This window comes from Aythya marila (assembly GCF_965140915.1).
Source record: "Aythya marila genome assembly, chromosome: 26".
Lineage (NCBI taxonomy): Eukaryota > Metazoa > Chordata > Aves > Anseriformes > Anatidae > Aythya > Aythya marila.
Genome location: NC_139067.1, coordinates 4,383,507 through 4,407,925, shown reverse-complemented (window position 1 = coordinate 4,407,925; position 24,419 = coordinate 4,383,507). Strand labels below are relative to the sequence as shown.

Sequence of the window (24,419 nt, the reverse complement as noted above, 5' to 3'; positions counted from 1 at the left end):
GTTATAGAGCACCTATGGGTGCTTGCGGGGGTGTATGGGGTTCCTGTGGGGTTCTTGGGGAGTACCTATGGGTGCTTGTGGGGTGTATGTGGGGGCTATAGGGCACCTATGGGTGCTTGGAGGGTGTATGGGGGGGCTATAGGGCGCTTACAGGTGCTTGAGGGGGTGTATAGGGGGGGTTATAGGGCACCTCTGGGTGTTTGGGGGGTGTATGGGGTGCCTATGGGTGCTTGGGGGGGTACCTGTGGGGGTTATAGGGCACCTATGGGTGCTTGCAGGGGTATATGGGGTACCTGTGGGAGGTTATGAGGTACCTGTGGGTGCTTGGAGGGGGGTATATGAGGTGCCTATGGGGTGCTTGGGGGGGTTATGAGACACTTATTGGTGCTTGGAGGGTATATGGGGCACCTGTGGGTGCTTGGGGGTGTATATGGGTGCCTATGGGTGCTTAAGGGGATATATGGAGGGGTAAGAGGGACCTATGGGTGCTTGTAGGGCACTTATGGGTGCTTACGGGGGTGTATGGGCTGTCTTGGGGGGCCTATGAGGTACCTGTGGGTGCTTGGGGGGAGGTATACGGGGCACCTGTGGGTGCTTGGGGTGGTGTATGGGGTGCCTATGGGTGCTTGGGGGCACCTATGGGTGCTTGGGTGAGTATACGGAGCACCTATGTGCAGTTGAGTGCCATCTATGAGTTCTTGAGGGGAGGTATGGGGCACCTATGGGTGCTTGGGGGGGCGCTTATAGGCCACCTGTGGGTGCTTGGAGAGGTATATGGGGCCCCTATGGGGCGCCCAAGGGGTTACGGGGAGCTTATGGGGTGCCTGGGGGTGTTCAGAGCCCCAGTGGGGTGCTGGGGGGGCGCTTGGGGTGGGCGTGGGGCAGCTCCAGCTTCTTGGGGGCCTCTTGGGTGCTGGGGGGGGCTCCTCGGGGGCTGTGTGGGGTGGGCATGGGGGTGCCCCCCACCCACCGAGGCGGTGCCGGGTGCAGGCGGACGCCCCGGGGGGCAGCGAGCGCGTGCGGGACCTGCAGCGGGAGGTGGAGGGCGTGAAGAGCATCATGAGCCAGAACGTGGAGCGCATCCTGGCGCGGGGGGAGAACCTCGAGCACCTCCGCAACAAGACCGAGGACCTGGAGGCCACGGTGCGGGGACACTGCGGGGACACTGGGGACATCGCGGGGACACGCGTCTGTGGGAGCAGGGGGGGTTCCAGGGTCCCTATTTGGCCACGTGGTCCCCAGGGTGGCACCGGGACCCCAGGTGGGGATGGGCGCGTGGGACCTGGGGTACCCCCGGTGTGGCACCGCGTCCCCAAGGGTCCCCAGGTGCGGGGCGCCGGGTCCCCGAGGTGGCACCAGGTCCCAGAGGTGGCACTGTGTCCCCAGGGGTCCCCAAGGTGGCACCAAGGTCTCCAAGGGGTCCCAGATGTGTCTGGGGCACTGGGTCCTGAAGGGGGCACCAGGTCCCCAGATGTGGGCCATGAGGTCCTCAAGGTGGCACTGGGTCCCCATGGGATCCCTAAATGTGTGGGACCGGGTCCCCAAGGTGACACCGGGTCCCCAAGGGGTCCTTCAAATTGGGGCATTGGGGTCCCCACAGGTCCCCAGGGGGTCTTTAGGGGTGGGGCACCAGGTCCCCAAGGTGGCAACAGGTCCCCAGGGGGTCCTTAGAATTGGGGCACTGGGTCCCTAAGGTGACACCGGGTCCCCAGGGGGTCATTAGATATGGGACATCGGGTCCCCAGGGTGGCACCAGGTCCCCAGGGGGTCCTTAGATGTGGGGCACCAGGTCCCCAAGGGGTCCTAGATGTGGGGTACTGGGTCCCCAAGGTGACACCGGGTCCCCAGGGGGTCCTTAGAATTGGGGCACTGGGTCCCCTGGGGGTCCCAGGTGTGGGACATCAGGTCCCCAGGGTGACACTGGGTCCCCAAGGGGGTCCCAGATATCGGGTCCCAGGTCCCCAAGGGGTCCCAGGTGTGGGGCACGGGGTCCCCAGGGTGACACCGGCTCCCTGAGAGGTTTCAGCTGCGGGGTCCCCAGGCGGGTGCGGGGTCCCTGTGGTGGCAGCGGGGTCCCCAGGTGGGTGCGGGGTCCCCCCGGTGCCCCCCCCCTGAGCCCCCCGTCCCCACAGTCGGAGCACTTCAAGACGACGTCGCAGAAGATGGCGCGCAAGTACTGGTGGAAGAACACGAAGCTGCTCCTCATCCTCGGGCTGCTGGGCGCCATCATCCTCATCCTCATCATCCTCCTGGCCGCGGGCGTCATCCCCACATAGGGGACCCCCCCCCACCCCCACCCCCCTTTCCCCCAGCTTGGGGACCCCCCCCCCCAAGATGCAGCGGCCCCATAAAGGCGGTGCCGAGGAGCTGTGTGGCCGTGTGTGGGACACGGGGGGGGGACACGGGGGGGGGGACACGGGGGGAGCGGTGCCAGGCGGGTGCCTGGCGCCTGGGGACAAAAGGCGCCGTGTGACACACGGGGGGGGGCCGCGGCTGGGGGGGGGACCCGCGCCTTGGGGGGGCTCCTGGGGGGGTCCGTGGGTTGGGAGGGAGTTCCGGAGGGATCCCACATTTTGGGGGGGGTCTTGGTGGGATCCAGGGCTTGGGGGGGTTCAGGGGGGGGGCCACATTTTGGGGGGGGTCCTGGGGGACCCATGGCCTGGGGGGGGGAGGACACAGGGCTTGGGGGGGTCTTGGGGGACCCATGGGTTTGGGGACAGTGCTGGAGGGATCCCACACTTCGGGGGGGTCTTGGTGGGACCCAGGGCTTGGGAGGGTTCGGGGGGGACCCCACACTTTGGGGGGGGCTTGGGGGATCCACGCTTTGCGGGGGGGTCTTAGGGGACTCATGGCTTTGGGGGTCCTGGGGGGAATCCCACACTTTGGGGGGGTCTTGTTGGGACCCAGGGCTTGGGGGGGGACACAGGGCTTGGGGGTCCTGGGGGATCCCACACTTTTGGGGGGGGGTCCTGGGTGGGATCAGCATTTTGGGGGGAGTTCTGGGGGAAGCCCACACTTTTGGGGGGGTCCTGGGGGACCCGTGGCTTGGGGGGGGACACAGGGCTTGGGGGTACTGGGTGGGATCCTCATCTGGGGGGGGGTCCTGAGGGGACCCATGGCTTTGGGGGGAGTTCTGGGGGGACCCCACAATTTGAGGGGGTCCTGGGTGGGACCCATGCTTTTTGGGGGGGGGTTCTGGGAGGACGCCACCCTTTGGGGTCTCCTGGGGGGGGGGGGGGGCTGACACTTTGGGGGGGCTCTGGGGGGAACCCAGGGCTTGAGTGGAGGTCCCGGGGGGGGGGACCCAAACTTACGGGGCCGGGGGGGTCCCGGGCGGGCCGCCTACTTATGGGGTTGGGGGGGGCGGACCCACAGCCGTGGGGTTACGGGGACACGGGGGGGGGCGGGGACACGGCTCGTGGGAGCGGCCCCACGGGGGGGTCACGGGTGTCCGGGGGCGCCCCCACGGGGGGCGGGGCTGGGGGCCGGGACGGGCGCGGCTGCTCCGGTCCCGGTCCCGGTCCCTGTCCCTGTCCCCGGCCGGTCCCGGTCCTGTCCCTGTCCCTGTCCCCGTCCCCGTCCCGGTGCCGCCCGGAGCATGGTGAGCGCCGCCGCCGCTTTCGCTTTCGGTTCCCGGGGGGTGGGAGCCGGGGGGGGCCGGATCTGTCCCCGCCGCGTCCCCGCGCCCCCATAGGCCGTGTCCCCGTGGCCCTACACGCCCCGTCCCCGTTTCCTGGGGTCCCCGTGTCCCCCGACCCCCCTGTGCCCTGTCCCCATGCCCCCAGTCCCCTGTCCCCGTTTCCTGTCTCCTGTTCCCACGGGTCTTGTGTCCCCATGCCCCCCCAGTGTCCCCATGCCCCCCCCATCCCCGTGTGCCCCATTCCCACTTCATAGGGTCCCCGTGGTCCCCACAGTTCCCGTCCCGGTGTCCCCCTGTCCCCGTGGGTCTTGTCCCCCCATTTCCCTGTCCCCTCATCCCCACGGTCCCTGTGTCCCATCCCTGTTCCCATGTGCCCTGTCCCCGGAGTCCCAATGTCCCCATGGTCCCCTTGTGCCCTGTCCCCACCCCATGTCCTGTCCCCACTGTTCCCATGGGTCCCATCCCATGTTCCCCGTGTCCCCTGGTCCCTGTGGTCCCCATGTCCCCACAGTCCCCGTGTCCTCCATCCCAGTGTCCCACATGCCCCATCCCCTTGGTCCCCACGTCCCCAGGGTCCTCGTGACCCTCCTGACCCAATGGCCCCCGTGTCCCCATGTCCTCCCCTCTCCTTGTCCCCACATACCCCATCCCCAGGGTCCTCATGTCCCCAAGGTCCCCATGTCCTCAAGGTCCCCATGTCCCCAAGGTGCCCACATCTCCCAAGACCCCCAAGGTCTCGGTATCTCCAGGGTCCCCATGACACCAAGGTCCCCATGTCCCTGAGGTCCCCATAGGCCCTGTCCCCAAGATCCCCAAGGTCTCCATGTCCCCAAGGTCCCCACATCCCTGAGACCCCTGTGTCCCCAAGGTCCCCATGTCCCTGAGGTCCTCATGTCCCAAAGGTCTCCATGTCCCCAAGGTCACCATGTCCTCAGGGTCCCCATGTCCCCAAGATCCCCCAAGTGCTCCATGTCCCCAAGGTCCCTGAGGTCCCTGTGTCCCCATGGTCCCCATGTCCCCAAGGTCCCTGTGTCCCCAAGATCCCCATAGTCCCCACATCCCCCAGATCCCCATGCCCCCAAGGTCCTCATATCCCCAAGGTCTCCACGTCCCCAAGGTCCCTGTGTCCCTGAGGTCCCCGCATCCCCACGGTCCCCGCATCCCCAAGATCCCCAAGTCCCCCACGGCCGCAGGGTCCCCGAGGTCCCCGTGTCCCCACTCCCCCCCCGGTGACCCTGGGGGTCCCGCAGGCGGGGCTGGCGCAGTGCCAGCGCGAGGCGGAGGAGGTGACGGAGCTGATGAAGCAAAACTTCGCCAAGGCGCTGGAGCGCGAGGGGCGCCTCAGCGACCTGGACAGCCGCGCGCAGGAGCTGCGGGCCATGGTGGGCACGGGGACACGGGGACACAGGGACACATGGCTGGGGGGGACACGGCGTTTGGGGGGACGTTATGGGGACACTAAGGGGACATACAGCCTAAGGGGGACACTATGGGGACACATGGCCCGGGGGGACATGGCATCTGGAGGGACTTATGGGGACACTATGGGGACATGCAACCCAGGGGGGACACTGTGGGGACATATATCCTGAGGGGACGTTATGGGGACACTATGGGGACATACGGCCTGGGGGGATGTGGCACTTGGGGGACACATGGCATTTGGGGGGATGTTATGGGGACACTATGGGGACATCCAGCCTAAGGGGGACACTGTGGGGACTTATGAGGGGGGCCACGGCATTTGGAGGGACACTATGGGGACACTATGGGGCCATATGGCCTGGGGGGGAGGGGGGCATGGCCCTTGGGGGAAAATATGGGGACACAACCCAGGGGGTGGCCCTGGGGGGGGGGGGGGGGGCATGGGGACCTATGGCTCTGGGGGGACATGGTGGGGACACTGTGGGGACAGTATAGGGACATGGATCCTGGGGGGGTCATGGCCTTGGGGGAGGGACATTATAGGGACAGTATGGACAGATAACCTCGCCGCCCCCCCCCATAACCTCGCCGCCCCCCCCATAATCTCACTGCCCCCCCCCTAATCTCGCCGCCCCCCCCTCAGGGCGAGACGTTCACGCGCAGCACGCGGGCGGTGGCTCGGAAGCAGCGCGCGGGGCACCGGCGGTGGCAGCTGGTGCTGGGGGGGGCGGTGGCCGTGGGGCTGCTGCTGCTGGTGGCCATCGCCCTGGGGCTGGGGCTCGCCCCCCGCGGCTCCCCCGCGCCCCCCGGCCCCGGCCCGGCCCCCCCGGCCACCGGCAGCCCCCCCACCCCGCCCTGACACGGCCCCCGGGGACCCGGCGGTCAGTAAGGCGTTGTGGTGAGTGCTGGGAGACCCTACAATAACAAAGCGCCTGGAGATGCTCCGGGAGACCCTACGGTAAATAAGACAGTGATGGGAGACCCTACAATAACAAAGCGCCTGGACCTGCTCCGGGAGACCCTACAATAAATAAAGACATCACTATGAGTGATGGGAGACCCTACAAAAACAAACCAGCCAGATCTGCTCCAGGAGATCCTACAATAAATAAGCCAGTACTGCGAGTTCTGGGAGACCCTACAATAACAAACCACTAGGAGCTGCTTGGGGAGACCCTACAAAAATAAGCTATCACAACAAATACTGGGAGACACTACAGTAACACACCACCAGGAGCTGCTTGGGGAGACCCTACAGTAACAAGCCAGCAGGAACCCCCTCTGTGAGACCCTACAATAACAAACCACCAGGAGCTGCTCCGGGATGACCCTACAATAAACAAACATCAGGACCTGCTTGGGGAGACCCTACAAAAATAAGCCAGCGCAACAAGCACCGGGAGACCCTACAATAACAAACTACCAGGAGCTGCTCCGGGGACACCCTACAATAACAAACCAGCAGGAGCCTCTCTGGGAGACCCTACAATAAATAAGGCTGCAGGATCTGCTTTATGAAGGTCCGGTGACAACAACCCACCAGGACTCGTTGTTGGGAGACCCTACAATAACAAACCACCGTGCCTTGCGCCAGGGTGACCCATCAATAACAAACCTGCGGGGCCTGATGTGGGGAGACCCTACAATAACAGGCCTGTGGGATCCGCTGCAGGGAGACCCTACAATAACAAACCAGCACGGCATGCTCCAAGAAGACCCTACAATAATACACCAGCAGGACTTGCTCCAGGGAGACCCTACAATAACAAACATCCCTGCCTCACCCCCAGGAGACCCTACAATAACAAACATCCCTGCCTCACCCCCAGGAGACCCTACAATAACAACCCTGCAGGGCCTGATTGGGGGAGCCCCTACCACAATAAACCATCACAGCCCACCTGGAGGAGACCCTACAATAACAACACAGCGTGACCTACGGCTGGGGCGGGGGGCAATCCTGTCCTGTCCCCCCCTAATCTGGGGACACGGCCCTGGTGGCACGATGGGGAGGGGACAGGGACCTCGGGGACCCGGTGACACTCGGGGGGGGGTGACAGCGACACGGTAGCACCCCCCCCCCCGTGCCTCAGTTTCCCCAGACACAGCCACACGCAGGGAGGGGGCCTCGATCCTGTTTACTGCCCCCCCCCCTCCAACAATGAGGACCGGGGGGGTGCCAGCAGCCGTCCCGTTGTCCCCGTTGTCCCCCCGGGGGTGTCACCGCGCCCCCCCGCGCTTGCTGAGCTCGTCCTGCACCCGCTGGCACAGGGCGCGCCGCAGGGGGGGCTCCAGGGGGCTGCGGGCGCACACCCGGCGCGTCACCTCCTCGGCGCTGTCCCCCTGCGGCACCCGGGGTCACCTCGGGGCTGGGGGGGGGACACAAAATCCCCGGGGGGGGGTGTCCCCGTGTGTCCCTGTGTCCCCCCCCCGTGTCCTCACCTGGTGCACGATGACGCTGGTGACGCGCCCGTCGTCCCCCTCGAAGTCCAGGCAGAAGAGCCGGGGGCCGCGGGGCTCCGGGGGGGCGGGTGCCGCGGGGGGGGGCGGGGACCCCTCACCGGAGGCGCCCCCCCCCCCTGCGGGCCACCCCGGGGTGGGGGGGGAGGGGGTCACCGAGGGTGGTGCCCCCCCCCCTCCCCCGCGTCCCCCTCCCCCCCAGCATCGTCACCACCCCTGGGTGCCCCCCCCCCCACCCCTAGGTGCCCCCCCAGGTCTCTGGGGGTGCCCCCCCCCCCCCCAGCCCACCCTTGGGTGCCCACCCTAGGGAACCCCCATTACTGGGTGCCCCCCACGCCCACCCCTCGGTGCCCCCCAGCTCACTGGGGGTGCCCCCCCGAACCCCACACCCACCTTGGGGACCCCCCCACCCCCCCACTACTGGGTGCCCCCCCCCGACTCACCAGGGACCCCTCCCACCCCTCCCCTAACCCCCCCCTTGGGTGACCCCATGCCTGTGCCCACCCTTGGGTGCCCCCCCAGCTTACCGGAGATCCCCCCAAGCCCCCCCCACCTTTAGGTGCCCCCCCCACTTCACCAGCCCCCCCCAAGCCCCTTGGACCCCCCCCATTATTGGGTGCCCCCGCCCATGCCCACCCATGGGTGCTCCCCACCCCCCCCGAAGCCCCCTGGACCCCCACCCATTGGGTGCCCCCCCCATGCCCGTGCCCACCCTTGGGTGCCCCCCAGCCCCCCCCGAAGCCCCCTGGACCCCCACCCATTGGGTGCCCCCCCCATGCCCGTGCCCACCCATGGGTGCCCCCCAGCCCCCCCCCAAAGCCCCCTGCCCCCCCCCCCTTTTTTGGGTGCCCCCCCCCTCTCACCAGGCCGCCGTGGCCGGTACACCGGCTGGTCGGGGCGGCGGGGCCGGGGGGGGGTCGCGGTGTGCCGCCCCCTCGCCCGCCCCCGCGCCTGCCGCACCGAGCGCTCGTAGGCGTCCCTGGGGCAGCGGCACCTCAGCACCCACCGGTACCGGGGGGGGCACCGGGGGGGGCACCGGGGGGGTACGGGAGGGTACCGGGGGGGTGTTAGGGTACCGGGGGGGGGCACGGGAGCACCGGGGGGGTACCCGGGGGGTACGGGGGGGGTATTGGGGTACCGGGGGCGGGCACCGGGAGGGTGTTGGGGCACCGGGGGGCTACCGGGGGGGTTACTGGGGTACCGGGGGGGGCACGGGAGCTGCGGAGGGAACCAGGGGGGTACCGGGGGGGGTATTTGGGTACCTAGGGGGGCACAGGAACACCAGGGAGGTCCCGGCAGGGCACCGGGGGGGGTATTGGGGTACCGGGGGGGTACCGGGAGGGTAGGGGATGGTACCGGGGGGGTATTGGGGCACCGAGGGGGGGCATTGTGGCACCGGGGGAGACACGGGGGGGTCCCGGGACACCGGGGGGGTCATTGGGGTACCGGGGGGTGTCCCGGGAGGGTACCGGGGGCGGTATTGGGGTACCGGGGGGGTATCGGGGGGTTATTGGGGCTCCGGGGGGGGCCCAGCCGGTGGCATCGGGGTCCCGGGGCCGCAGGGGGGGGGATCCGGTTGAGGGGGGCGGGGTGGGCGGTGCCGGTACCTGGCGAGCTGGTTGCGGCGGATGTGCCGCACGAAGCCGTGGCTCATATCGAGCCGCCCGCCCGGCCGGCGGCAGCGCCACCCCGCGGCCGCCTCCATGAAGCGGCGCCGGGAGCTGCGGGAGGCGCCGCCGGTACCGGGGCCGCGGCCCCTTTAAAATCCCCGCCGGCCGCCGCGGGGGCGCGCCAACGCGCATGCGCGGGGAGGGGGGGGGGGCAGAACCGGGCAGGGCGTTGCGCGTGCGCAGTGGGCAAAACGAAGCCCCGCCTCTCGCCGCGCTTGCGCGGTGGCGCCGCGGCGCATGCGCAGTGCGCGGCCATGTCCAGCCGCGGGAAGCGGGACCGGGAGCGGGACCGGGACAGGGAGCGGGGGGGGGGCGGGGGCGGCTCCGGCTCCGGCTCCGGCTCGGGCTCGGCGCGGGGCTCGGCGCGGAGCCGCCGGGAGGGGGAGGGGGAGCGGGGCCGGGGCCGGCGGGAGGCGGAGCGGGGCCGGGACAAGCGGGAGGCGGCGGAGAGCGGCGGCGGCGGCGGCTCCGGGCCGGGGCTGGGCCTGGGCCTGGCGGGGGGCCCCGCGCGCATCAAGAAGGAGCCGGGGGGAGGCGGCGGGGCCTGGGCCGGGCCCGCGGCTGCGGCCGGGAGCGGGCCCGTGAGGGTGAAACGCGAGAGGGAGCCCGAGGGGGAGTCGGACCCCGAGCCGGAGCCCGCCGGTGGGCGAGGGGGGGAACGGGGGGGGGCTGGGGGGGTCTAGGGGGTACCGGGAACCGGGGGGCGTTGGGGTGGGAGCCGGGGGGCACCGGGCCGGGATTGGGGGGCACCGGGGCTGGATCGGGGGGGGGCACCGGGAACCGGGGAGCACCGAGAGGGCACCGGGAGGGGTCTGGGGGGTACCCGGGAGGGATCTGGGGGGGCACCGGGAATGGGGGGGGGCGTTGGGGTGGGATCTGGGGGACACCGGGGCTGGATCCGGGGACACCGGGAACCGGGGGGGGATTGGGGGGCACCAGGGCTGGATCTGGGGGCACCACGTTGGGATCTGGGGGTACCGGGATGGGATCGGGGGGCACCGGGGGGGGGTTGGCACCACCCCGGGCACCGTTTCCCGCCACCCCCTCGTTAACGAGCCCCTCGCTAACGAGCCCGGTGCCCCGCAGTGCGCTATGGCCGCTTTGACCCCGAGGACCAGCGCAGCCGCCACTGCCCCTACCTGGACACCATCAACAAGTGAGGAGGGGACGGGGGGGGAACGGGCACCGGGAGGGGGCACCGGGCGCACCGGGGGGGGGTCCCGCGGCCACCCCACGGCTCTGCCCCCCCCAGGAGCGTGCTGGACTTCGACTTTGAGAAGCTGTGCTCCATCTCCCTGTCACACATCAACGTCTACGCCTGCCTGGTCTGCGGGAAGTACTTCCAGGGTGAGCACCAGGGGCAGTGTCCCGCCCCCCCCCGCGGTTCTTTTTTGAGCCCTTTCCCCATCCTTCCTGTCCCTTTTTCCTGTTTTTTTTTTTTTTTTTAGGGATCCCCAAGCCCTTTCTCCATCCCTCCTGCCCCTGTTCTCGTGGTTTTGGGGTGCCCCCAGCCCTTTCCCTATCCCTCTGGTCCCTGCTCCCGAGGTTTTGGGGGCAGCCCAAGCCGTTTCCCCGTCACTCCTGTCCCTTTTCTTTGTGGTCTTGGGGCTTTTTGGGGTGCCTTGAGCCTTTTCTCAGTCCCTCCCATTCCTTACCCCTGCAGTTTTGGGGCATCCTGAGCTCTTTCCCCATCCCTCCTGTCCCTGCTCCTGAGGTTTTGGGGGCGCCCCGAGTCCTTTTCCCATCCCTCCTATTCCTCACCCCTGCAGTTTCGGGGCTTTTTGGGGTGCTCTGAGCTCTCCACTCATCCCTCATCCCTCTTGTCCCTTTTCCCTGTGTTTTTGGGGCACCTCGAGCCCTTTCCCTTCCCCTCCTGCCCCCCCCACCCCTGACGCTTTCCTCCCTCTCTCCGCCAGGCCGGGGGCTGAAGTCCCACGCCTACATCCACAGCGTGCAGCTCAGCCACCACGTCTTCCTCAACCTGCACACCCTCAAGTTCTACTGCCTGCCCGACAACTACGAGATCATCGACTCCTCTCTCGAGGACATCACGGTGCGGCCCCCCCACGGCCCCCCACCACCTTCCCGGCCCCGGGGCTGCCCCCGGGAGCCCCCCGCTGAGGCCGTTTCCCCCCTCCCCGTCCCCGCAGTACGTGCTGAAGCCCACCTTCACGGCGCAGCACATCTCCAACCTGGACAAGCAGGCCAAGCTGTCGCGCGCCTACGATGGCACCACCTACCTGCCCGGCATCGTGGGGCTCAACAACATCAAGGCCAACGACTACGCCAACGCTGTGCTGCAGGTACGGCCCCCGGCTTGGGTTTTTTGGGGCTGCACGCCCAAAAAAAAGGAAAAAAAAACCTTAAGGGGGCTGTGTCCCACCCCATCACCACCCCCAGGCTCTGTCCAACGTCCCCCCGCTGCGGAATTACTTCCTGGAGGAGGACAACTACAAGAGCATCAAGCGCCCGCCGGGGGACATCATGTTCCTGCTGGTGCAGCGCTTCGGGGAGCTGATGAGGAAGCTGTGGAACCCCCGCAACTTCAAGGCGCACGTCTCGCCCCACGAGATGCTGCAGGCCGTGGTGCTGTGCAGCAAGAAGAACTTCCAGATCACCAAGCAGGGTGCGGGGCGGCGCGGGGGGCGGCGGGGAGGCGCCGCCGCCGCGGGCACGGCTCTGATTTCGCCCCCTGCCTTGCAGGGGATGGGGTTGATTTCCTCTCCTGGTTCCTCAACGCGCTGCACTCGGCCCTGGGCGGCACCAAGAAGAAGAAAAAAAGTGAGAGGGGGTTTTTTGGGGGGGGTGGCATCCCCCCATGGGGGGTCACGGCCACGGGTGGTGCTCGCCACCCCCTTTTTAAGCTGGGGTTGGCCCCCAACGTCCCCGTTCCGTGCCCGCAGCCATCGTCACCGACGTTTTCCAAGGCTCCATGCGCATCTTCACCAAAAAGCTGCCTCACCCCGACCTGGTGAGTGTCCCCTGGGGCTTGGGGGGGCTTCCACAGCTTGGGAGGGGGCTTCCCACCGCCCCCCCCAGCCCCACGCTGATCCCCAAGCCCGGTCCCGCAGCCGGCCGAGGAGAAGGCGCAGCTGCTGCAGAACGCCGAGTACCAGGAGACGATGGTGGAGTCCACCTTCATGTACCTGACGCTGGACCTGCCCACGGCGCCGCTCTACAAGGACGAGAAGGAGCAGCTCATCATCCCCCAGGTGCCCCTCTTCAGCATCCTGGCCAAATTCAACGGCGCCACCGAGAAGGAGTACAAGACCTACAAGGAGAACTTCCTCAAGCGCTTCCAGCTCACCAGGCTGCCGCCCTACCTCATCTTCTGCATCAAGCGCTTCACCAAGAACAACTTCTTCGTGGAGAAGAACCCCACCATCGTCAACTTCCCCATCACGTGAGTGCCCCCCGGGGGTTTTGGGGTGCCCCAAGGCCTCAAAAGGGTCTCCCCCGGTGCCTGAACCTGTCCTTGGCAAGCTGGGGTGCGCAGGTTTTTGGGGTGCTTTCGGGATCTCCCCTCGTGCCCAAACCCGTCCTTTGCAAAGCGAGGTGCCCACATTTTTAGGGTAGATTTGAGATCTCCCCTGGTGCCTAAATTCGGGCTTTGCAAAGCTGTGTGTGTGTTTTTGGGGTGCCTTTGGGATCTCCCCTGGTGCTCAAACCTGTCCTTTGCAAAGTGGGGTGCTCAGGTTTTTGGGGTGCTTTTGGGATCTCCCCCAGTGCCTGAACCCATCCTTTGCAAAGCAGGCTGTGTGCGTTTTTGGGATCATTTGGGATCTCCCCTGCTGCCTAAACCTGGGCTTTGCAGAGCGAGGTGCTCACTTTTGGGGTGCCTTCGGGATCTCCCCCGGTGCCCCAGCCTCCCCTTTTCAAACCGGGGTGCGGGCGGGGATCCCCGGGGGGGGGTTTGGGGTGGCGTGGGTGCCCACGGCGCGTCCCCACAGCAACGTGGACCTGCGGGAGTACCTGTCGGAGGAGGTGCAGGCGGTGCACACCAACACCACCTACGACCTCATCGCCAACATCGTGCACGACGGGAAACCCTCCGAGGGCTCCTACCGCATCCACGTGCTGCACCACGTGAGTGGCCCTCCACGGGGCGGGGGGGGACACAAAAAGGAGCCCCCCGGAGTCACCGCCGTCCCCTCGTGTCCCCTCGCAGGGCACCGGGAAGTGGTACGAGCTGCAGGACCTGCAGGTCACCGACATCCTGCCGCAGATGATCACGCTGTCCGAGGCCTACATCCAGGTGAGGGGACACGGGGACACCTCTCCCACTCCAAAATCCCCCCCCCACGTTGCTCACCCCCCTGTTTTTCCTCCCCCCCCTCAGATCTGGAAGCGGCGCGAGGAGGATGAGACCAACCAGCAAGGCGCCTGAGCCCCGCGGGGCCGCCCATTAAAGGACTCCACTTGTATTTTTTTAAAAAAACCTTTTTCCGCTCTCTGTTGCCCCAGTTTCGCCGCAAGAGGTGCCTCGTGGTTTTCACAGCTTTGAGGTGGCCGGGGGAGGTGTGAGAACCCGCCCGCCCCCGCTTCAAAGAAAAAAGAACCCCAGAAAAACCAGACGGAGGCGAGCGGGGTGCTGGGGGTGCTGGCATCCAAGCTTTATTTGGGGTCGCTGCGGGGCCGGGCACGCTGCAGGCTCCTCCTGTCCCCCTACAGCCCGGCGTGGTCCTGGCAGTACCGCAGGGCCTGGCAGGGAGCACGGGGGGCACGTTGGGGGCTGCGTGTCCCCTCTGTGTCCCTCCGTGTCCCTTGTCACCCTGCCCCTACTCACCTTGCAGCTCCGGGCGGCCTCGGGGCTGGAGCACCAATAGGCCGGGCCCAGGGCGCAGGGTCCTGGCTTTGGGGACAGCTCCAGGTCCTGTGGGGAGGGGACATGGGTGGCAGCAGGGACGGGGACAGCCCTTGGGGGGTCCTGTGACAGCCCCAGGGTTGTCCCTTGTGGAGGTGACACGTTTGGAGGGGTCCTGGCGTGCCCCGTGGTGTCCCCCTTGGGGACAGTGCCACAGCCCTTGGAGCTGGGGCACCTTCTGGGGCTGTGGCACGGGGACGTTGGCCTGAGGCACCCTGGGGTGCGTCCCCTGGGGCCGTGAAGTCCCCTTAATGCTCCTGGAGTGTCCCCTGGGGCTGTGACACCCTGGGGTGTGTTCCTTGGGGTGGTGACGCCCTGGGATGTGTCCCTTGGGGCCATGACAACTTTCTGGGTTCCTGGCATGTCCTGTGGGGTGGTGACACCCTGGGGTGTGTCCCTTGGGATTGTGAAACCATGGGATGTGTCCCCTGGGGCCATGACAACCTTGTGGGTTCCTGGCACCTCCGGTGGGGTGGTGACACCGTGGGGCGTGTCCCTTGGGGCCATGACAACCTTTTGGGTTCCTGGCATGTCCCTTGGGACTGTGACACCCTGGGGTGCATTCCTTGGGGCCATGATATCTTTTGGGTTCCTGGCATGTCCCTTGGCACCGTGACACCTTGCAACGCGTCCCTTGGGCCCACGCTGACCCTTGGTGTCCCTGGCACATCCCCTGGTGCCGTGCCACCCACGATCACCTCACCGGGCCCTGTGCCACCCTTGGGTGCCCCTCCACACCCTGGGCTCACCCCCCCAGCCTTTCACCCCCGCCCCAACTCCCACCCTCACCTCGTGCCCCGCACGCAGCGCCGCATCCTCCTGGTCCCCGGGGGGCCGCGGCGGTGCCAGGGGGGCACAACCGTCGTCCTCGGGGTGGCAGGCGAGGAGCAGGCGGCACAGCAGGCGGGGGCCCAGGCGCCCCAGCACCGCCTCCAGCACCAGCACGGTGTAGCGCTCGGCCAGGCACTGGCACGTGCCCGCCACCGCCACCGGCAGCACCCGGCACAACCGCGACACCGCCGCCGCCGCCGCCTCCTGCGGGCGCCGTCCCCGTCATTTGGGGGTCACCCCGGCTTCGGCACCCCCCCCCCCCCCGTTAGCGTCCCACCCGCCCCCCCGGCACCTTGGGGATGGAGGCCTCGAGGCGGCTGATGAAGTTGCGGCACAGCCAGCACAGCGGCAGCGGCATCGGGAGGTCCTGGCCCTGGGGACGGGGTGGGAGTTGTGCCCAGACAGAAGCCCAGACGGGTGCCCACAGATCCCACACAGGCCATACAGACGCCCCCAGATGCCCCTGTAGGTGCCCATATAGAAGCCTATATGGATACCCACAGGTGCCCATATAGAAGGCCACATAGGTGCCCACAGCTGCCCCTATAAAAGCCTGTGCAGATGCCCACGTAGAAGCCCATGTAGATACCCACAGATGCCCATACAGATGCCCATATAGGTGCCCATATAGGTGCCCACAGGTGTCCATACAGAAGACCACATACGTGCCCCCAAGATGCCCGTATAGAACCCTACATAGATGCCCTCAGCTACCCCATAGAAGCCCATGTAGATGGCCCCCAAGAAGCCCATATAGAAGCCTATATGGATGCCCCCAGATACCCCATAGATGCCCCCATAGATGCCCCCAAGATGCCTAAATGGATGCCTCCAGATACCCTATAGATGCCCCCAGATGCCCCCAGATGCCCATATAGAACCCTATATGGATGCCCCCAAATCCCCCCTACAGACACCCCACAGATGCCCCCAGCAGCTCCTACCTGCAGGCGGGCGCTGGGTGCCCTGAGTTGGGGGGGCACGGCCAGGACCCCCCTGGGCTCCCCCGGGCACAGCTCCAGCCGGGCGCAGACGGCCGAGGGCTTCTGGGGGGACACGGTGAGGGCACCCCCCGACGGGGGGGGATGGGGTGGCACGGGGTGGGGGGGCCCCAACGCCTGGGTTTGCTCCCCAGCGTGGGGCACCTGGCACCCCGAGGTGCCCCCCAGTGGCACAGGGTCCCCAGCACCCCAAGGTGTCCCCAGGTGGCACAGTGTCCCCAATCTTCCCAGCACCCTGAGATGTCCCCAGATGGCATGGGGTCCCCAGGATACCCAGAACCCCAAAGTGTCCCTAAGTGGCAAAGTGTCCCCAGTCTTCCCCCCACCCCAAGCTGTCCCCAGGTGGCATAATGTCCCCAAATGGTACGGCGTCCCTAATCCCCCCACAGCACCCTGAGGTGTCCCCAAATGGCACAGTGTCCCCAGTATCCCCATCACCCCCAAATGTCCCCCAAATGGCACAGTGACCCCAACCTACCCCACACCCCAAAGTGTTCCCAAATGGCACCGAGTCCCCCTCCCACCCCCCCCAGCACCCCCGGGCTCCCCTGCCCGCCCCTCACAGCACCCATGGGTGCCACTCACGAGGTGCTCCTCCAGGTGGGTGACGAGGAGGGCGAGGTACTCGTGCACCAGGTTCTGGCAGGGGGTCACCATGGTGGGCACCGGCAGCGCCGTGCACTCCCGGCGCAGAAATCCCTCCACGGCCACCTGCACCCACAGCCACGATGGCACCCGCGGGGGCACCCGCACCTCGTGTGTCCCCTCCTCTTGGTGTCCCCCCCGTGTCCCTCAGCACCTTGGTGGCCGACTCGTTGGCCATGCGGATGAGCAGGGTGACGACCTCCTGGCAGTCGGCGCACATGTCCTCCTGCGAGGGGGGGCACCCGCACCGGGACGGAGGCGTGTGGGGACGGGGGGCACGGGGACGGGGGGTACAGGGCATGGGGAAAGGGGCTTGGGGACATGGGGACATGTGGTGTGGGGTATGGGGGCACGGGGAAATGGAGTTGGGGACTTGGGGAGAAGGACTTGGGGACATATAGCATGGGGACACAGGAAAAAGGACTTGGGACATATAGGATGGGGTATAGGACATGGGAATGGACTTGGGGACATGGGGACATATGACATGGAGGATGGGGGCATGGGGAAGCAGACTTGGGGACATATGACGTGGGGACACGGGAAAAAGGACTTGGGGATATGGGGACATATAGTATGGAGGGTAGGGACATGGGAAAGTGGACTTGGGGACATGGGGACATGGAGAAATGGACTTGGGGACATGGCAATGGGGTGTGGGGACGTGGGGCATCATTATATGGGGAGGTGGAGTAGGGGACACACAAACATGTGGCGTGGGAACGTGGAGATGGGGCATGGGGACAAGGGGCGCGGGGCGTGGGAATGTGGGGACAGAGGGACACGGCGCCATGGGCCATGGGACATAGGGTATGGGGTGTGGGGCACGGGGACATGGGGGGCACAGGGGACAGGGGGAGGGGGACATGGGAACACGGGGAGGGGGTCACAAGGACACAGGGTCATAGGGCATGGGATATGGGGTGGGGGGGACACAGGGGGTGGGGACGGGGTGGATGGGGAATAGGACATGGAGATGTGGGGCTGTGGGGCCGTGGGGCCGTGGGGCTGTGGGGCCGTGTCTCGGTGGCGGCGCTCACCTTGGCACTGGGGTCCCAGCCGCGGCGGGCGCAGAGCTCCAGGGCCCCGCAGCGCAGCGCCGTCCCCCAGCTCTGGCACCAGGCGTCGGGGGGGACCCCGCAGCGCTCCGCCGGCCCCCCCAGCCCTGCGGCCACCGTCAGCACCAGCGCTGGGACCCCCCCCCCATAGCCCCCCCAAATTCCCCCCTTACAGCTCTTTGGGTGTGGGGGGAGACCCAGGTGGCCAGGACCCCCCTCCACCCCCAAATCCCATAATGGGGAAGGGCCCCCCCAATCCACTGCCGTGTCCCCAAGGGGGAACACACCCAGATTTGGGGTTATGGGGGCACCCAGATTTGGGGTTGGGGGGTGCCCAGCCTGGGGGGGGCTCACGGTCCCTACCTGAGGTGGCACAGAGCAGGGCGAGGAGCAGCGTCCGCGCCAGGGACGGGGACGAGGACGGGGACGGTGGCAGCGCCATGGTGGCGGTGTTGGGGCCGTGCCCCGCAGGCTCTTATAGCCCCGTGGGGACGGGAGGTGGCCGCTGGGACGGTGCCAGCGCCACGGGGACACGTTGTCCCTGTCCCCAGCCCCGCTCACAGCAAGGGACGGGGCCCTGGAGGTGTCCCCCCACCCCCCCATAGCCATGTCCCCATCGGGGTCCCCGTGTCCCCATCCCACCCCCGCAGAGGACAGGCAGGTGCCACCCCTGTGGTGACAAAGCTTTATTGTGCTGGGAAGGACGGGGTGGTCACAGCGTTGGGGACACGAGGGGGACACGAGGGGGACACGGGTGCCATCGGGGGTCCTCGGAGCCAGCCGATGCCTGGGGGGAGAAGGGGAGGGGGAGACACCACGCGATGTCCCCATGTCCCCATGGCTCCGTGTCCACGAGTTGTCTGACATGTCCCCATGTCCCCAGCCCCCATGTCCCCGTGTCCCCGTGTCCCCAAGCCCACCCCCAATGTCCCCAAATCCCATGCCCCCCATGTCCCCATCCCCTGCCATGTCCCCACACCCCCACACCCCTGTGTCCCCAACTCCCATATCCCCACCCCCCACGTCCCTCTATCCCCATGTCCCACACCCCACACCCCTGTGTTCCCACGCCCCGTGCCCCCCTCCCCCCGGCAGCACCCATGGGTGCGCCTTCCCGGCAGCGCTTTGAAGCTCCGGCCCCGGCCCTCGACTCGAGAGCCCTCGTGGGGGGCTCGAGGACCCTCCAGGCGGGCAGGGCGCACGGGGCCGGTTTTGGGGCCGGGTTTGGGGCCGGGTTTGGGGCTCACCTGGCTCAGACCCCCTTGCGGCACAGCCCCAGGTGGGTGCAGACGCGGTCGGGGGCCTCGTGGTGCGCCAGCGCGTCCACTATGGGTGTCACCCAGCGCTGCAGCAGCCGCTGGCACCGGGACTTCAGCGGCCCCAGCCGGCCGCAGACGCGTTGGGTGACACGGGTCACCTTGTCCTGAGGGACCCCCGTCAGCACCAGGGGGCACCGGGGGGCACCGGGGGGCAGGGAGGGGGGATATGGGGTGGGGAAGGGGAGAGGGGGGAGAGCGGTGGGGATGCGGCTTTGTATGGGGACACCGCACGTGGGGATGGCTTGGGTGGGGGACGGAGCTCCTATGGGGACACAGGGCGTGGGGACGGCACCTGGTGTGGGGACACCTTGTATGGGGACACCTCACATGGGGACACCTTGTATGGGGACACCTCACATGGGGACATTGGCTGGCATGGGGACACCTCATAAGGGGACACCTGGCATGGGGACACCACCTCATATGGGGACATCACCTTGCATGGGGACACCTCACATGGGGACACCTGGCAGGGGGATGTCATCTTGCATGGGGACACCTCATATAGGGACATCGCCTGGCATGGGGACACTTTGCATGGGGGTCACCCCACATGGGGACATCGCTTGGCACGGGGACACCTCGTCTGGGGACACCTCACACGGGGACATCACCTTGTCTGGGGACACCTCGCATGGGGTCACCCCTTGTGGGGACACCGTGCGTGGGGACAGCTGACACGGGGACCCCTGGTGTGGGGACCCCAGGGGCCGTGGGGACGCTCCGTGCGGGGACGGGGCCGCTCACCTTGTCCTTGACGTCCTGGGCCACCTTGCCGAGGGACTTCACGGTGCTCCGGCAGATCCAACAGCGCCAGCTGCTGGGGAGCTGCCCCCCCCCGCCCTGCACCCAGCGAGCCCTCAGGTAGCACCCATGGGTGCCACGGGAGGGGGCCGAGCCCCAGTACCCCCTGGCTGCCCTCCCAGTGCCCTCCCAGTGCCCTCCCAGTGCCCTGGGGGTGCCCCCCTTGGTCTCCACCCCAGTGCCCCTTGGGTGCCCCCCAGCGCCCCCCAGCACACCCCAGTGCCCTCCCAGTGCCCCCCAGTGCCCCCCCAGTGTCCCGGTTCCCCCCCAGTGTCCCCCCAGTGTCCCCCCAGTGTCCCGGTGTCCCCTCACCGCGCTGTCCTCGTCCCCCAGCTGCAGCCAGGGCCCATCCTCGGTGTCCCCCGCGGGCAGGGTCTGGTGTCCCAAGGGGGGGCTCTCCGCCCCCACCAGCACCAGGGCTGGGTCACATCGGGGACGTCAGCCCCAGCCCCGCTGTCCCCGTCCCCCCTCCCTGTCACCTCACGTCCCCGGTGTCCCCGTGCCCCTGTCCCTGCCTTGTCCCCAGTGCCCTGGCCCCAGCTGTCCCCTAAGTCCCCAGCCCCACCGTGTCCCCATGTCCCCATCCCTCTGGTCTCCATGTCCCCTGTGTCCCCATGTCCCCGGCTCCACATCCCCCATGTCCCCGTCCCCTGTGTCTCCCTCCCCATGTCCCCATCCCTCTGGTCCCCATGTCCCCATGTCCCTGTCCCCATGTCCCCATCCCTCTGGTCTCCATGTCCCCATGTCCCCATGTCCCTCATGTCCCCATCCCTCTGGTCCCCATGTCCCCATCCCCATGTCCCCGTCCCCATGTCCCCATCCCCAAGTCCCCCATGTCCCCTGTGTCCCCATGTCCCTGTCCCCACCATGCCCCCACCCTCCCCATCCCAGTGTCCCCATCCACCCACATCCCCCCCATCCCCATCTCTCCATACCCCCAGCCCCCCCCCGTCCCCATGTCCCCATCCCCATGTCCCCCCCTTGTCCCCCCCTTGTCCCCCCAAGTCCCCCCCAGTCCCCCCAGTGCCCCCCAGTCCCCACCGGTGACCACGGGGAGCAGGGCCAGCAGCAGTGGGGCCATGGCTGGCTGTCCCCGCGCCCCGGGGTGCTTTATGTCCCCCCCCCGGAAGGAGCAGGGAGGGCTCCCCCCCCCCGGGAGGGCCCCCCCAAAACCACAGCAGCCACGGGGGGGGTGGAGGTGTCCGGGAAGGGGGGGGTGACGTGGCACTGGTGGGCTGGGGGGGGCTGGGGGGGGACAAGGGACATGGGGGTGTGGGGGCACTGGGGGGGGCAAGGGGAGGGCAGGGGGACATGGGGGGGACAAGGGGGGGCGTTTTGGGGACACTTTGGGGACCTTGGGGCATGGTAGGGCACAAGGGGACAGTGGGGGGGGGGGCTGGGAGAGGCCTGGGGGGGTCAAGGGGACATGGGGGGCACCGGGGGTGGCGGAAGGGGGACATGGGGGGGGCGCTTTGGGGACCTTGGGACATGGGGGGGGCAAGGGGAGGTGATGGGGGGGGGCATGGGGACATTGGGGGGGCTGGGAGAGGCCTGGAGGGGGTCAAGGGGACATGGGGGGCACTGGGGGGGGACAAGGGGACACTCTGGGGACATGGAGGGACCGGGGGGGCACTGGGGGGGGATGGGGGAGGACAAGGGGCGGTGATGGGGAGGCTGGGGGGAATTTGGGGGGGGGGCGAGGGGACACCGGGGGACATGGGGGGGGTCCCAAGGGGACACCAGGGGGGCATGGGGGGGGTTGGGGGCACTGGGGCGACAAGGGGGGGGCACTTTGGTGTGCGGGGGGGGGGGCAGGGGAAGTGATGGAGACGTTGGGGACATGGGGGGGGGAAGGGGACACCGCGGGACGTGCCGGGGGGGCAGTGTCCCCCCCCCCCGCTGCCCACAGTCACGTCCCCTCGGAGCCCAAAGACACCGCGGGGCGGGGGGGGGCGGGGGGGTTACGGGCAGGGGGGCACGGAGGGGGTGGGGGGGGGGGGTGGGGGGCCGCCCCCTTCCTGTCCCTGTCCCCTGCGGGCACAAACCTCAGCCCCCCCCCGGCCCCCCCCCGCCTTCCGGAGTGCTGGGGGGACCTGGCCTGTGGGCAGCCCAGTGCTCCCAGTGCTCTGTGTCCCCAGCTCCCAGTGCTCCCAGTGCTCCCAGTGCTCCCAGTGCTCCATGTCCCCAGCTCCCAGTGCTCCCAGTGCTCCGTGTCCCCAGCTCCCAGTGCTCCCAGTGCCCCCAGTGCTCCGTGTCCCCAGCTCCCAGTGCTCCCAGTGCCCCCAGTGCTCCGTGTCCCCAGCTCCCAGTGCCCCCAGTGCCCCCAGTGCTCTGTGTCCCCAGCTCCCAGTGCTCCCAGTACTTCGTGTTCTCAGCTCCCAGTGCTCCCAGTGCTCCCAGTGCTCCGTGTCCCCAGCTCCCAGTGCTCCCAGTGCCCCCAGTGCTCCGTGTCCCCAGCTCCCAGTGCTCCCAGTGCCCCCAGTGCTCCGTGTCCCCAGCTCCCAGTGCTCCCAGTGCCCCCAGTGCTCCGTGTCCCCAGCTCCCAGTGCTCTGTGTCTGCAGTGCTCCCAGTACCTCCCCAGTGCCCCCAGTGTCCCCAGTACCCCCAGTGCTCCCAGTTCCCTCAGTACTCCCAGTATCCCCCATGCTCTCCATACCCACAGTGCCCCCAGTGCTCCCAGTTCTCCCAGTGCCCTCAGTGCTCCCAGTGCCCCAAATGCCCCCAGTGCTCCATGTGCCCAGCTCCCAGCACCCCCAGTGCTCCCAGTAGCCAGTACCCCCAGTGCCCCCAGTACCCCCAGTGCCCCCAGTACCCCCAGTACCCTCAGTGTCTCCAGTACCCCCAGTACCCCCAGTACCCCCCAGTACCCCTAGTACCCCCCAGTACCCCTAGTACCCCCAGTTCTCCCAGTACCCCTCAGTGCCCCCAGTACCCCCCAGTACCCCCAGTTCTCCCAGTACCCCCAGTGCCCTCCCGGCCGCCAGGGGGCGCTGTCCCCCTCCCCCAGGCCCCGCCCCCTCCCCAGGCCCCGCCCCCGTCCCAAGATGGCGGCGGCCGCGGCCGCCCTGGCGCTGAGGGTGAGCGCGGCGGGGACGGGAGGGGGGCACGGGGGGGGGACACTCGGGGGGACACCGGGGATGGGGCACGGGGACATGGGGGTGGGGACACCTAGGGCTCGAGACACCAGGTATGGGGACACCAGGGACATGGGGCATGGGGACAGCGGGCATGGGGACACTGGGGATGGGGACACTGGGGGCTCTGGGGACACCGGGTATGGGGACACCAGGTGTGGGGACATGGGGTGCAGGGCATGGGGACACTTTGGGTTCTGAAGAAACCAGTTACGGGGACACCAGGGACATGGGGCATGGGGACACGAGGCGTGGGGACACTTAGGGGTACAGGGACACTGGGTATGGGGACAGCAGGGACATGGGGACACGTTGGGGTATGGGACACTTAGGGGTGTGGGGACACCAGGGACATGGGGACATGAGGTGTGGGGACATTTAGGGGTATGGGGACACCAGGGATATGGGGCATAGGGACAGCAGACAGGGAACACACACGGGGCACTGAGCGCTTGGGGCTCTGGGGACAACAGGTATAGGGGACACTGGGTATAGGGGACAACAGGCACAGGAGCCTGTGGGGACATCGTGTACGGGGTGCTCCAGGAATGGTGGCTCAGGGGACACCAGGTGTAGGGGACACTGTGCACAGAAGCCTACGGGGACACCACCTACGAGTAGTGGTGGCCCTGGGGACCCCGCCTGAGCTGTCCCAGGACACTGGGGGGACCCTGGGGCCACCTTGTGCCCCTCACCCCCTCCTGCCCCAGCAGGCAGCGCCCTGCGGCGTCCCCATCCTCAGCCACGTCCCCGTCCTCACCGCCGCCCGCCACCTCCACACCACCCCCGCCTGCCTCAAGGTAAGCACCGCCGGCGGCGTCCCCGTCCCCACGGCCCTCGGGGACCACCCCATGGCCCTCGGGGACCACCCCACGGCCCTCGGGGACCGTCCCCGCTCTGATGCCACCTCCCCCGGCAGACGCGGGCGGCGCGGGTGCGCGTGGGGAAAGGGGACAAGCCGGTCACCTACGAGAAGGCGCACCCGCCACACTACATCGCCCACCGCAAGGGCTGGCTGTCCTTGCACACCGGTAAGTCACCGCCGCACCCTTGGGCGATGGGGCTGGAGACGGGGGGGGGGGGAGGAGGAGCGGGACGTCCGACCGCGTCGCCCTCTTCCCTCGTAGGAAACCTGGCCGGGGAATTGGGGGCGGCGGAGAGGACGGTGGAGGACGTCTTCCTGCGCAAATTCTTCCACGGCACCTTCCCCGGCTGCCTGGCCGACGAGGTGGTGCTGAAGCGGCGCGCCAACGCGCTGGTGGGCTGCCTGCTGCTGCTGCCACACCTGGCCCCCGCCAAGCTCTGCTTCCTGGTGGGCTACGCCGAGACCCTCCTGTCACACCTCTACAAGTGCCCCGTCCGCCTCGAGGTGCAGACGGTGCCCGCCAAGGTGGTCTACAAGTGGTTATAGGGCCGGCCCCGGGGGGCTCGGGGTGGGGTTGGGGGCGGTGAGGAGGAATAAAACGAGGCTTCGTGCTCCCCCGGTGTGGGTCTTTGAGGATTGGGGTCTTTGGGAAGTCTGGTTTCTACCATAGCCATGTGTCCTGTGGGGTCTTGATCTCCTGGG

General features: G+C 68.1%; 6 protein-coding genes and 1 long non-coding RNA gene across 7 annotated transcripts in view; 4 read left to right on the top strand and 3 right to left on the bottom strand.

The window, feature by feature from the left end:
- Positions 1-963: 963 nt before the first annotated feature.
- Positions 964-2,280, top strand: VAMP8 (vesicle associated membrane protein 8). The gene is made up of 2 exons (XM_082779507.1): positions 964-1,143; positions 2,133-2,280. Exons 1-2 carry the CDS (start codon positions 1,060-1,062, stop codon positions 2,274-2,276), a joined length of 228 nt encoding a protein of 75 aa, XP_082635633.1. The 5' UTR covers positions 964-1,059; the 3' UTR covers positions 2,277-2,280.
- Positions 2,281-3,454: 1,174 nt separating this feature from the next.
- VAMP5 (vesicle associated membrane protein 5) lies at positions 3,455-6,969 on the top strand. The gene is made up of 3 exons (XM_082779422.1): positions 3,455-3,601; positions 4,891-5,022; positions 5,709-6,969. The coding sequence occupies exons 1-3, from the start codon at positions 3,599-3,601 to the stop codon at positions 5,922-5,924; spliced, it is 351 nt and encodes a 116-aa protein (XP_082635548.1). The 5' UTR covers positions 3,455-3,598; the 3' UTR covers positions 5,925-6,969.
- A 220-nt stretch (positions 6,970-7,189) lies between these two features.
- LOC309887728 (UPF0561 protein C2orf68 homolog) lies at positions 7,190-9,451 on the bottom strand. Its single transcript, XM_082779653.1, has 4 exons — positions 9,133-9,451; positions 8,389-8,504; positions 7,508-7,644; positions 7,190-7,408 (listed from the first exon to the last, which is right to left on the bottom strand). Exons 1-4 carry the CDS (start codon positions 9,228-9,230, stop codon positions 7,286-7,288), a joined length of 474 nt encoding a protein of 157 aa, XP_082635779.1. The 5' UTR covers positions 9,231-9,451; the 3' UTR covers positions 7,190-7,285.
- Positions 9,450-13,644, top strand: USP39 (ubiquitin specific peptidase 39; the record flags this gene model as incomplete). Its single annotated transcript, XM_082779595.1, has 12 exons — positions 9,450-9,837; positions 10,282-10,351; positions 10,448-10,542; positions 11,112-11,248; positions 11,346-11,498; positions 11,596-11,821; positions 11,899-11,976; positions 12,099-12,166; positions 12,267-12,598; positions 13,146-13,281; positions 13,364-13,450; positions 13,535-13,644. 12 exons carry the CDS (start codon positions 9,450-9,452, stop codon positions 13,580-13,582), a joined length of 1,818 nt encoding a protein of 605 aa, XP_082635721.1. The 3' UTR covers positions 13,583-13,644.
- A 95-nt stretch (positions 13,645-13,739) lies between these two features.
- The window catches only part of SFTPB (surfactant protein B), a gene marked incomplete at its 5' end in the record, with an annotated part of 34,704 nt that continues 24,024 nt past the window's right edge, over positions 13,740-24,419 (bottom strand). Inside the window, 9 exons of the mRNA XM_082779594.1 lie at positions 13,740-13,896; positions 13,982-14,068; positions 14,849-15,094; positions 15,183-15,263; positions 15,835-15,936; positions 16,477-16,602; positions 16,691-16,762; positions 17,577-17,701; positions 17,958-18,011. Of these exons, the coding sequence (XP_082635720.1) occupies positions 13,861-13,896; positions 13,982-14,068; positions 14,849-15,094; positions 15,183-15,263; positions 15,835-15,936; positions 16,477-16,602; positions 16,691-16,762; positions 17,577-17,701; positions 17,958-18,011 (929 nt within the window). The 3' untranslated portion in view covers positions 13,740-13,860. The remainder of the gene's footprint in view (positions 13,897-13,981; positions 14,069-14,848; positions 15,095-15,182; positions 15,264-15,834; positions 15,937-16,476; positions 16,603-16,690; positions 16,763-17,576; positions 17,702-17,957; positions 18,012-24,419) is intronic.
- On the bottom strand, positions 18,278-20,789 carry LOC309887583. Its single transcript, XR_014319072.1, has 5 exons — positions 20,759-20,789; positions 20,030-20,136; positions 19,661-19,756; positions 18,842-19,017; positions 18,278-18,381 (listed from the first exon to the last, which is right to left on the bottom strand). It is a non-coding gene; the product is annotated as an uncharacterized lncRNA (long non-coding RNA).
- Positions 22,741-24,318, top strand: MRPS24 (mitochondrial ribosomal protein S24). The gene is made up of 4 exons (XM_082779384.1): positions 22,741-22,795; positions 23,566-23,652; positions 23,772-23,883; positions 23,980-24,318. Exons 1-4 carry the CDS (start codon positions 22,763-22,765, stop codon positions 24,261-24,263), a joined length of 516 nt encoding a protein of 171 aa, XP_082635510.1. The 5' UTR covers positions 22,741-22,762; the 3' UTR covers positions 24,264-24,318.

Bases quoted from the DNA above. Each gene is read 5' to 3' on its own strand.
- VAMP8 (XM_082779507.1), top strand. From the start codon at position 1,060: ATGAGCCAGAACGTGGAGCGCATCCTGGCGCGGGGGGAGAACCTCGAG. The intron at 1,144-2,132 runs GTGCGGGGACAC...CCGTCCCCACAG, and splicing joins CCGAGGACCTGGAGGCCACG to TCGGAGCACTTCAAGACGAC.
- VAMP5 (XM_082779422.1), top strand. The intron at 5,023-5,708 runs GTGGGCACGGGG...CCCCCCCCTCAG, and splicing joins CGCAGGAGCTGCGGGCCATG to GGCGAGACGTTCACGCGCAG.
- LOC309887728 (XM_082779653.1), bottom strand. From the start codon at position 9,230: ATGGAGGCGGCCGCGGGGTGGCGCTGCCGCCGGCCGGGCGGGCGGCTC. The intron at 7,645-8,388 runs GTGAGAGGGGGG...GGTGGCCCGCAG, and splicing joins GTACCGGCCACGGCGGCCTG to GGGGGGGGGGCGCCTCCGGT. The intron at 7,409-7,507 runs GTGAGGACACGG...CGGGTGCCGCAG, and splicing joins CCAGCGTCATCGTGCACCAG to GGGGACAGCGCCGAGGAGGT.
- MRPS24 (XM_082779384.1), top strand. From the start codon at position 22,763: ATGGCGGCGGCCGCGGCCGCCCTGGCGCTGAGG. The intron at 22,796-23,565 runs GTGAGCGCGGCG...CTGCCCCAGCAG, and splicing joins CGGCCGCCCTGGCGCTGAGG to GCAGCGCCCTGCGGCGTCCC. The intron at 23,884-23,979 runs GTAAGTCACCGC...CTTCCCTCGTAG, and splicing joins CTGGCTGTCCTTGCACACCG to GAAACCTGGCCGGGGAATTG.